The 12051-nt window shown below is 41.8% G+C and overlaps 1 protein-coding gene across 1 annotated transcript in view; it reads left to right on the plus strand.

The window, feature by feature from the left end:
- Positions 1 to 12051, plus strand: part of SPOPL (speckle type BTB/POZ protein like) — a 34122-nt gene that overhangs the window by 12778 nt on the left and 9293 nt on the right. Inside the window, exons 2-5 of the mRNA XM_082199260.1 lie at positions 3609 to 3746; positions 4845 to 4966; positions 5904 to 6055; positions 8720 to 8847. Coding sequence (XP_082055386.1) covers positions 3669 to 3746; positions 4845 to 4966; positions 5904 to 6055; positions 8720 to 8847 — 480 coding nt within the window. The 5' untranslated portion in view covers positions 3609 to 3668. The remainder of the gene's footprint in view (positions 1 to 3608; positions 3747 to 4844; positions 4967 to 5903; positions 6056 to 8719; positions 8848 to 12051) is intronic.

Consider the following 12051-nt stretch of genomic DNA (forward strand, 5'->3'; position numbering starts at 1 on the left):
CTCTATAACACGCACCCAACCATAACACGCACGTAGTTTTTAGAGGAGGAAAACAAGGAAAAAAATATTCTAAATGAAACAGTGGATGTATGATTTTTGTGGTTCATGCTGTGGCCACAGACATGTGATCTGACAGTGAGTTTGGAGTAGCCCAATGCAAAAATCCTGAGGATCCATGTGGATCCATGCTTTGTAACCACGTTTTTGCACCACTGCGCCCCTAGGCAACAGTGGGTGCATGATTTTTTTTGGTGCAGGCTGTAGCCATGGACATGCTATGTTATCTGATGGTGAATTTGGGGTGACCCAGTGCAAAGATCCTGAGGATCCATGTGGATCCGTGCTTTGTCACCACGTTTTAAATGGGGAGGGAAGGAAAGCAAAAGTCCCCCCCCAAGCCAGACAGGATATACGAAGTATGATTTCTTTTTTATTTACGGGATTTCTTTTTTGGCCACCTCTGTCACTGCAACCTTTGCTCTGTGCTTGCACACTTTTGGGCAATAGGGCATGTAACACACTTTTTTTCATCTGCCAAGATGTAGAAAATCAATTTTAATGTCCCTATATAAAATGCCTAGTGAAGCAGAAGGGTATTACATCAGCCACTGTATTAAGGCTAAACATTTGAAGAACAGCTCTCTATGGGGGGGGGAGACTAAATTCCATTTTCAATCAATTGTTATTGTGGCAGCAATTACCAGTGTATAGCGCACAATGAGGAAAAGAACTTTAAAATATATATATTAAAAAAACATTCTCACGTTATACTTCTTCAAAGAAGAGTATTAGGCTTTTAATGAAGGGGAGAGGAGAGATGCTGTAATCCTCCTGGCTCAGGAGATTCTGATTTACCAGCCGCGTGTAGAAAGTATAGATTAAGATATTTGATATACAGCATATGAATCCAGAGATTTCCATGTCTCACTCTGCAATCCAGCCTGCTGTTACTTACGAGCAGGGAAGCAGGGTTTCTCTTCCAAACAAGCATACTGTCTCCCTCCAGCAGTACATTGCTTGGAGAAGCTGTAATTTGGAGGGGGCCTGGGGGCAGGGCTCTCTGCTTTTGGAAAAGAAATGAGAAACCTACCATTGTAAAGCAAAAGTCGTTCCCCCCACCACCACCCAAGCCAGCCCTCTCTCTCTCTCTCTCTCTCTCTCTCTCCCACCTGCATGCTTTTCGGAGTCCATAGAGCACGGAGAGGAGGAAGTGGTGGGCTGGAGCCTGCACGCAGTGTGTGTGACTAGGGAAGAATTAGAAGGAAGGACGAGATCCTTTCCTTAACCCTCTGCTTGCCAGGAGGGCAGGGGATTCCCTGCTCTTTGTTGAGTTTGAGCAAACGCAGCAACAGAAGCGGGTGGGCAGTAAGACCCTGAGGCAGAATGCAGGAAAGCTTCTGCCTTCCTCTTCCCTCCGCCCGCCCGCCCGATCTTATTTTTGCCTATTTTGCCCCTGCGCTCCAGCAAGTCAGCTCCAGGGACCACACATTCGCTCAATAACACGCACAGACATTTCACCTTACTTTTTAGGACAAAAAATCTGCGTGTTATAGAGCGAAATTTACGGTACTTTGTGGGTCTACTTTTGTGTAACTTCTATAATGAAAAGTCACCCTGAGTGGGCTTACAACCCCATTTTCTGCATGGAATATTCATTTATAGGAACAGTAATGATCACAAGGCAGCATGCAGAAATATGGTAAAGATGTAGTAAGCAGAGGATAGTATTTGAAGAAGCAATTATAGGGCTGAGATGCCGTTCATTTCATTTCTGCCTTATTTGATTGATCAACTAACAGTTTTCTCCTAGATGAAGTCTAGAACACACTTGTATAATTGCCACCGAATCTTTTTATGTGGTTATCTGATAGTAATGGCAGGAGTGGAAGCTTCTTGCTCCCCAGCCCTAGAGTAGTCATGACCTCTTCAGGGAAATTTTATCCTTTCTTCACATTTAGCTTAGCTTTTAATGAGCATGTGCAGGCATCTTCGAACAGTAACACAATTTAGGGCAACTTGTAAATATGCTCACAAAAGTTACCAGGCTTTTTTTACTGGTTTGGAAACAAGCTAGTATTTTGTGTTTTCATCCTGGCCACAGAGGAGGCCAACCCCTCTCCTCCAAGCTACTAACCTTTTAGAAGGCTATTTAAAAGATCTTCTACTAAGCACATTGGCAGAAAAGGGTTGAGGCAAATTTTCCTTCCTCTGGCAGTCTGCTCACTTGTCTTCATTGAATTTCATATCCTTATATCCATGGAATTCTGGTCTCTTATGACTACCAGGCAAGTTGTTAAATACGAGACTGGTTTAGCAGAATGGAGGAATAAATAACACAGTTGAACATCACAGTAGCCAGGTTACGAGTGCCCAGGAGCCTGAACTAACCAATCATTTGCATTTAATAAGAGGTAGACTCTCCATATTACGTAGTGTGATGTTCTATAAAACTTCTTGGAAGGTGTGAAGTCCTAGGAGGCAGCTTTTAAATAATCAAAACAACTGGTGTGCTCTTACTATTATTGTAAATTGGGACAGGGAGGTTATTCATGAAGAATTGGTAGTACTGGTTGGAGTGTATAGATTTTGCCTTTTTGCTCTAAGACAATAGCAAATTACCTTGCTTTCAATTTGGGATTGTGCCATGTATAGACATGGCAGCCATCCTGGAATAAAAAGTAAAGGCAATTACACATACCAGAGCCTCTGAACTGAAGGGTACCTTTCAGTCAAGGACAGAGTAGAGAAGAACTTTTGGATAGACATAATGCATGAATGACTTCAGGTAGAAATATCTACTCTGATTCAGCTGCTGTAAAATCCACCTGCTTTTCAAAAGATAGTCTTCACAGAATTTCTAGTTGAGAAGAATAAATTTATTCTTCTATAGCACACAGATAACTTAATCAGCCTCCCACTGATTTCACACATCCCCAAGAGTAATGCAGGTTTACTGATGTTTAGACAATCTCACTTTGACTGTGTCCCATCTGAAAATTGAGGGATGTCCTCCCTGGGGTAAAGGTAAAGGTAAAGGTACCCCTGCCCGAACGGGCCAGTCTTGACAGACTCTGGGGTTTGTGCGCCCATCTCACATCTATTGGCCGGGGGCCAGCGCTGTCCGCAGACACTTCCGGGTCACGTGGCCAGCGTGACAACGCTGCTCTGGCGAGCCAGAGCCGCACACGGAACGCCGTTTACCTTCCCGCTGGTAAGCGGTACCTATTTATCTACTTGCCCCCGGGGGTGCTTTCGAACTGCTAGGTGGGCAGGCGCTGGGACCGAGCAGCGGGAGCGCACCCCGCCGCGGGGATTCGAACCGCCGACCTTTCGATCGGCAAGCCCTAGGCGCTGAGGCTTTAGCCCACAGCGCCACCCGCGTCCCTGGGGTACTAAAGCACAATATATCTTTCATTTACATGGGTGGAGCACAAAGTTTTGTTGGTCTTTGATATCTGGTCAATAGACTTGTCTTACAATTGCCCTTGATATTTTTTCAGTAATTTATCTAATGTCTACCGTAAGTAGTTAAAGTAATACCTTAATAGTGAGTACTTGGCTGTACTTTTTCTAAATACTAATGCATTGTTTCATCTTAATTTGTGTAGGAAGAATACTGACAATTGAATTGCTGCCTTTATACTGTAAAAAATTGCAATAAAGTGGGGATGTCAAGAGTCTCCACTCCTCCACCACCTGGAGAGATGTCCAGTGGTCCTATAGCTGAAAGCTGGTGTTACACGCAGGTAAGCCACATACCTGTATGTATGTGTCCAGGTTTTGTTAATGGCATGTTTAATAGTAGGACACTTTCAGATGTAGCTTCCAGCAGTAATGCAATGTGATACCCAGAATTCTGGTTCCAAGTAAATGGAATAAGAAGGCAAAAAAGGTAATATAATAAAGAGAACCAATCAGAAAATGTATTTGTTGTTGTTTAGTCATTTAGTCGTGTCCCGACTCTTCATGACCCCATGGACCAGAGGACGCCAGGCACTCCTGTCTTCCACTGCCTCCTGCAGTTTGGTCAAACTCATGCTGGTAGCTTCGAGAACACTGTCCAACCATCTCGTCCTCTGCCGTTCCCTTCTCCTTGTGCCCTCCATCTTTCCCAACATCAGGGTCTTTTCCAGGGAGTCTTCTCTTCTCATGAGGTGGTCAAAGTATTGGAGCCTCAGCTTCAGGATCTGTCCTTCCAGTGAGCACTCAGGGCTGATTTCCTTAAGAATGGATAGGTTTGATCTTCTTGCAGTCCATGGGACTCTCAAGAGTCTCCTCCACCACCATAATTCAAAAAGAAAATGTATACTATGTGCAAAAATAATGATAAAAATATGGTTACGGGTGAGATCAGCAATATAATAGGCAAGAAATCAAATACTGAAGGTTGTATCCAGTGATTGGGAGGATTTGCAGAGGTGAGGACATCCATTGAGAAACATTCATTGTGCAAGCTTCCTTCTATTTGTGCAGCTATTGAATACAACCGAAGGTTGCTGAGATGTAGGACAAATGAATTAACCACCTAAAGTCTACAATAATTCAACCTGTGACTCTGAAAAAGCCTGCAGTTGCTGGTAACTTATCAAATAAGGGGCCCCTAAGGAATGAATCGTGCTCAAATGTCATACGTTGGTAGCTTATGGAATCCTATTCTGAAACTGGCTTTTTTAACAAGTGCACAGTATAAGCTGCAGTGACTCCTTAATTCTATGAGATATCCCTCCCCCCAAAAAACCAGTTTAAACCAGTTGAGGTTATTTCTTCAATAACTGCTTTAAAAAATTAAGCTGAAGAAAAGTGAATCTGGTGAATTTACCTGATTGTCTGCATCTCTTATTCAGGTTAAAGTTGTAAAATTTTCTTATATGTGGACCATTAATAACTTCAGCTTCTGCCGAGAAGAAATGGGGGAAGTTTTAAAGAGTTCTACTTTTTCATCAGGGCCAAATGACAAAATGAAATGGTAGGTATTAGTCATTTGTCAGTGGCTTCTCACTTTCTTTAAGCATATGATCTCTTGAGAATCTGTTAATATGTCATAAATAAAATCACATGTATGGTGGTTTATCCTCCAGTCTTAAAACTGTTTTTATTGTTGAAAGTGGGTCAAACTATCACTGATTTTCTGCTACATTACAGAGATCCGAACAGCTAACGGTTTGAAATACTATATAGTTTGTGGCAAAATAAGGCAAGATGATGTAATGTGTTGGATTAGGGCCAGAGAGACATTGGGTTCAAATCTCCATTTGTGAGGTTACTGAGAGCAATTTGGGCAATTCAGGGGCCCAGTTTGCATGTAATACTAAGCCAAGCCAAGTTCGCGGAAGAAAGATTGCTGCAGCTTTGCTGCTCTTTCATTGCAGCTCCTGCCACAGTGCTGTGAGCAAAGCCATGGGAGCCAAGGTTAGTTGAATGACTTGCTGCCTTGTGGACTTGTCTGGAGGAAGCAAATTATGGCTCAGCTCACATCCGTGTGGCACTAGCAGGGTTCCCTATTTGTAAACTGCCCTGTGATCCTTGGATGAAGGGTGGTATAGAAATGTAATAAATAATAATAATCTCATTTTGTTCAAGAGGGCCCCACCCTTCTGAAGAAGCATTTCAGGAGAACACCACTTGTATATATGGTCGTTCCTTGGAGTATTGAAAGGTGTGACAGCAGGAGAAGAGCAATAGGGATACTGTATATAGATATGAGCAACTGGAGATCATGGGTGTTGAATACATATGTAAGTTTAAAAAACTGATCTCTGGAACCCAGGGGAGTTATTGTGTACGTGTAAAAAATCATATCACAACAGTACTCCAAGTTTTAAATATCTTAGCAAGTTAGGCCTTTTTGGATTGGAGAACAAGTTGATGTTTCTAAGACTTGCTTCTTATGTTCTTTATTTCAGGTGCCTGAGAGTAAACCCCAAAGGACTGGATGATGAAAGCAAAGATTACCTTTCACTGTATTTACTTCTAGTTAGTTGTCCAAAAAGTGAAGTGAGAGCAAAATTTAAATTTTCTCTTTTAAATGCAAAAAGAGAAGAAACGAAAGCAATGGGTAAGTGGATTTTAAAATGCTTCAAGAACAATAGGTAGTTTTCAGTTTAAGGAGTAAAAGGTCTGTCAAATCAGATATTTATTTATTTATTTAAAAGCTTGTAAACTCAGATTTATTATTTTGTGTCTGTACAAGTTCAGTCACAGTGTAATGGCTTTCCTTTGTGGTATAGTTTGGAGAATGGTATAGTTGGCAATTCAGAGGCAATTCAACTATTTAAATCTAAATGAGATTTGTCTTTCTTTTTGTATGCATTTCCTATTCAAACATGATTACATAAGCTTTCCTAATGTTTTGTGGTATATTTATTTATGATATAATTTTTCAAGTTGCCATGACAAATATCCAGCTGTTGCCTGGGGAAAACAGAACAAAGAGGGACTATTCACTGTTTGACAAGTTCTTTAAAAATAAAATCTGCTCCATAGGGGTGGGGGGGGGCACCTGGAGCACATGGGGTGGAGACAGAGGGGAGGAAGAATAATCCAGAATGCTTCCCTCTCCTGTTCTGCTGGTGGATACTTTCTTTCAGAAGGGGGGAATGTGGGATGTTACCTTTTATCTACAAATCATGTTTGCATTTTAGCCAACAGGGGTTAATGAGACTACCAAGTGTGTTTTGTCGTTAAAAATCAGTTGTTCTGTTTTACATATCCTGTATGAAACTGACTTCAGTTTTTCAAATCCCACTTTCTGAATTTAAAAAGGTAAAGGTACCCCTGCCCGTATGGGCCAGTCGTGTCCGACTCTAGGGTTGTGTGCTCATCTCACTTAAGAGGCCGGGAGCCAGCGCTGTCCGCAGACACTTCCGGGTCACGTGGCCAGCGTGACGAAGCTGCTCTGGCGAGCCAGCACCAGCGCAGCACACGGAAACGCCGTTTACCTTCCCGCTATAAAGCGGTACCTATTTATCTACTTGCACTTAGGGGCGCTTTCGAACTGCTAGGTGGGCAGGAGCTGGGACCGAAAGACGGGAGCTCACCCCGCCGCGGGGATTCGAACCGCCGACCATACGATCAGCAAGTCCTAGGCACTGAGGTTTTACCCACAGTGCCACCCGCGTCCCGACTTCTGAAGTTTAATTTTGTCCTAAATTATATCTTGCTAACGAACTATTGTCACAAGCAAGAGAACAGGACCTGCCGTGCAATTTGGACATTGTGTGTCCGTGTGTGCATGTTCTCAGCCATACTGAAAAAGAGTATGTATTGGAGCTGGTCTTGTGTGTCACCACATCTGGAATGAAACATGTGTCCTCTAGTATATGATGTGGCCTTGAGTATATGATTCAATAATAGACTGGTTCAGATCCTTTTCATTATAAACTTACTGAAGAAAGTGAGGAAATCGGCTGTTGCTTAACTCTGTATCATTCAATTATGGAAAAATATATTCTGCCCTTAATGGGATAAGGTTTGTAAATTGTTCAAAGCACTAAAATTCTCCTAAAATGTAACATCAGCAGCTAATTGCAGAAAAAATCCATTGTCTTTAATGGTTCAATTGCTGCTAACATTTGTTTTTTAAAAGTAATACTGTGTTAACTTAGAACCAGAATAATGGGGGGTACCCTGTGCTGCCTTAGTGCTAGGGGAATTTCACATCCCCGCTGTAGCTCCCAGAAAATTTGTGGTATGTGGGCGTAGAGGTGAAGTTGGAGGTTGGAATCATGTGGGGAAGGGGGAGAGGGAGGAATAAATGGAATTATATGAACTTAGCTATGTGCAGTGTCTCTGACATCAGTGGTTCCTCTGCTTCATCTGGGTTTATGAGAGATTTTGGGGGTGATTTTTGTATTTCCAGCTGAAACGTGTGGCTGGAATTCTACTCTTGCACTAATCTCCTGTACTAAAAGGCATCTCAGAAAAGAAAGTGGTAATTCCATGAAACTGAACACAGTAGTCATTATTATTGTTATTATTATTATTACTATTATTTATTATATCCCACCCATTTGGCCGGGTTTCCCCAGCCACTCTAGGTGGCTTACAGCATATATAAAACAGTAACATATCAAACATTAAAAAGAATCCCATGAGTTAAATGCATGGGCTCTTGCCCACATGAAGTCCTTGTGCTGTGTCTCAAACCTCTTTTGACTTTCTGAAGTTATGTCTACAGTGCTTTGGGTTCTGAATGTGAACATCATAGGCTTAATTTTAAAATATAGAGTTGAATCCAGATATGCATTCAGTGAAATTCCATTTGCACTTAGGAGGTGATTTGTACTGATCCTTCCCACTGCAGCCCCTCAAAACTGCACTGGAGGGCTGGAGGACCCTACAGAATGACATGGGGTGTGCTACCTGGGGATGTGGGGGAAACCTGTACTGGAACTAATTCCATCTCCAAACATAGTGGTGGGGAACCTGTGGCTGTCTAGCTGGTGGTGTGTTCCAATTCCCATCAGTCCCAGCCAGCATGGCCAGGGATGATGGAAGCTGCAGTCCATTAACACCTGGAGGACCACCACTTCCATGCCCAGGTGTAAACAAAATGAGTCTTTCTCTTAATGAAGGTGCTAATCTGGATACAGCTCATATTTTGCATTAGTCTTTGGTGCAATTGTTATCTTATTAGGTTTGATTTGGCTCTTGGATTTCACTTATTGTGTATGTATATTAAAACTGTTTTAATTGAACATACTTAATCTATTTTACTTAGAAAGCCAAAGAGCATATCGATTTGTTCAAGGCAAAGATTGGGGTTTTAAAAAATTCATTCGAAGAGACTTCTTACTTGATGAAGCTAATGGTCTTTTACCAGATGATAAGCTTACGTTATTTTGTGAGGTAGGTAATCAACCAGTGCTTTTTAAAATAGAATATTGGTTTCCATGGCTATGAATGAAGAATATTTTCAAATGTTATGTTTATCCCTCTGTGTTACAGAAATGCCCTGATAAAATGTTTTAGCATAATGGTTGTTGTTTTGATGCAAGATTTTACTAAAAATCATGTCAGCCATTGGGAGAATTCCTGTTTGGCATGTAGTGAAAGGAAAGCTGTAGAAGGATAAAAACTGCAGTAGTCTTTTTGGGGTGGAAGAAGGTGTAACATATAAGGCAGGGTTGTGGGATCGGTTTCCTAGGTCATTGTGGAGCTACAGAGAAGCCACAGTTGGTTTGTCTTTGAGAGGAAGTGAACTCCCTCTTCCTATGATTTAAATTAATATTATATCTGTATTTAAGTTGGCCATTGACAACTGAAAAACAGGATTTTTATGCCCCTGACTGTCAAATGTAGGACTGAATTTAACATACAAGTGTTAGTAAAATCTCAGTCATCTGGACATTATTATTATTAGTAGTAGCAGTAGTAGTATACCACTCTTCATCCAAAGATCGCAAGGAAGTTCACAACATAGAAATATAAAATGAGAACACAAAATACATAATAAAAACAAAAACAAACCAATAACCCCCCACACCTCCTACCACAAACACATTTAAAATGGTATAGGATGTTAATCAGCCAGAGGAACATTTTCGCCTTGTTCCTAAAGGTGTATAATGAAGGTGCCATCCAAAGCTCCCTGGGGAAAGCATTCCTCAAACAGGGAGTCACTGCAGAAAAGGCCCGTTCTCATGTTGCTGCCCTTCGGACCTCTCATTGAGAAGGCACATGAAGAACGGCCTCAGATGATGACCTCAGGATCCAGGTTGGTTTATATGGAAAGAGGGGGTCCTTGAGGTATTCTGGTTCTAAGCCATTTAAGGCTTTATAGGTCAAAACCAGCACTTTGAATTAGGCCCAAAAGTAAATGGCAGCCTCTGCAGTTGAGCCAGGTTTGGTGTAGTATGCTCAAACCATCTTGCCCCGGTGAGGCACCTGGCTGCCGAATTCTGCACCAGCTGAAGTTTCTGAACCATCTTCAGTTGCAGCCCTATGTCTAACCTTGAGGTTACCAGAGCATAGACAACAGTAGTTAGATTCAGGTAGGTAGCCGTGTTGGTCTGACACAGTCTAAATAAATAGAAAAATTTTAAAAAATGTCCAGTAGCACCTTGGAGACCAACTAAGTTTGTTCTGGGTATAAGCTTTCATGTGCATGCACACGAAAGCTTCTACCCAGAACAAACTTGGTTGGTCTTTAAGGTGCTACTGGACATTTATCTATCTATCATCTATCTATCATCTATCTATCTATCTATCTATCTATCTATTTTTATTTCAATGGTAGTTAGGCTATAGGGGTGCAGCTGGGCTACCAGCCGAAGCTGATGGAAGGCACTTTGGGCCACTGAGGCCACCTGAGCCTCAAGCAACAGTAAAGGATCCAGAAGTACCCCCAAGCTACATACCTGCTCCTTCAGAGGGAGGTTAACTCCATCAAAGGCAGGCAACCTCCCAGCCTTCCAGTCTAGGGAACTGCCCACTAATAGTGCCTCAGTCTTATCTGGATTGAGCTTCAGTTTGTTGGCTCCCATCCAGTCTATGACTGAGGTAAGACAATGATCCATCACATTCACTGCCTCACCTGCAGAGCTGTGTGTCATCAGCAGATTATTACAATGCACTCCAAACCTCTGGATAACCACACTCAGTGGTGTCATGTAGATATTAAATAGCATACATAGGGGATAAAATCGAACACAGAAGAACCCCACATTGAAGGTTCCATGGGGCTGAAGAGCACTCTCCAAGCATCCCCCTCTGGAAACGTCCATCCAAGGAGGACGGGAACTACCAGAAAGCAATGTCACCCACCTCTGATTCAGACAGTTGCTCCAGAAGGATACCATGGTTGATGGTATCAAAAGCCACTGACAGGTTGAGGAGAATTAACAGAGACACATTTCCCCTTTCTTTCTCCCGACAGAGGGCGACCAAAGCAGTTTCTGTGCCAAACCCGGGCCTAAACCCCGATTAAAATGGATCTGGAAAATCAGTTTCCTCCAAGAGCGCCTGGATTTAGTCTGTGACTACCTGCTCAAGAACTTTGCCCAAGAAGGGGAGACTAGCAGCTGCTGGTAGTTACTTAGATTTTCTGAATTCAGGGAGAGTTTTTTGAGGGACCACCTCGCAGGGAGGCATTGATCAAGTCCCTGCCCCAAACAGCTGTCTCCTCCCTGCTAGTTTGTTGTTGTTGTTTTTACATTCAAGAGGGGCAGGGCTCCAGAGTACAAGTGGTTACCCTGAACAATCCAAGCATCTTGTACACATCCTTGAGCCTTCCTGATTGAAACACATCCAACACAACAGGACTTGGGATTCTTAAAAGCGATTGTAACTTTCCATACAGTGATAAGGTTTCTACAGCAACGATCCCTTGATAGCATTAGATATTTAGAAGCAAATTTATTATGGTACCCTTCAGACTTAAGCCTGTTAACACAACATTACAAAATATTGGCAACCCCTACTACACATGAGTGTTTAAGCAAGTGCATTTTACTTAGATTAATTGAAAAATCCAGTGGATATAGATTCTCTGGTGGAATAGATCTTTAGCCTCAGGGAGGAATATATGTAAATAGCTATAAATTATGCCGGAAACCTAAACAGTCTTAGTAAAATCCAGTAAGACTGCTTATGATACTTAAAAATGGAAGGTTATGATCCCAGTGCACTGAATGTTAAATATACATTGGCAGGTTATCACTGCTGCCCTGGACTGATTAGTGGCTTAGGAGGATGATAGATGCTCTAACTGCTAATAAGTTTGCTTTGATCTGTGTATTTACAAGAAATGTGTACAAAAAAAACTTGGCAAGATTACAACTTAATTATGTGTCATTATGCTGTGTAGGAAGAATAATTGAAATGTGGCCCCTGAGACTAAATAGTGCAAATATACTGCATCTTATTTTATTTAGATAGACAGGCTAAATTAGCTGTGTGATGAATTTGTTATGAATACAATTATTCAGTTGGTAAGTGGATGTAACACATGTCTAGGTCTGAAAAGGATCCTTACTCCATAAAATATTTCTGGTTCAAATAGTTTTTGCTGTAGATCAAAGTAGTTTTATAAGTGAATATTGACTAAGAGGT

This window comes from Podarcis vaucheri (genome assembly GCF_965113315.1).
Source record: "Podarcis vaucheri genome assembly, chromosome: 1".
In the NCBI taxonomy this organism is placed as follows: domain Eukaryota; kingdom Metazoa; phylum Chordata; class Lepidosauria; order Squamata; family Lacertidae; genus Podarcis; species Podarcis vaucheri.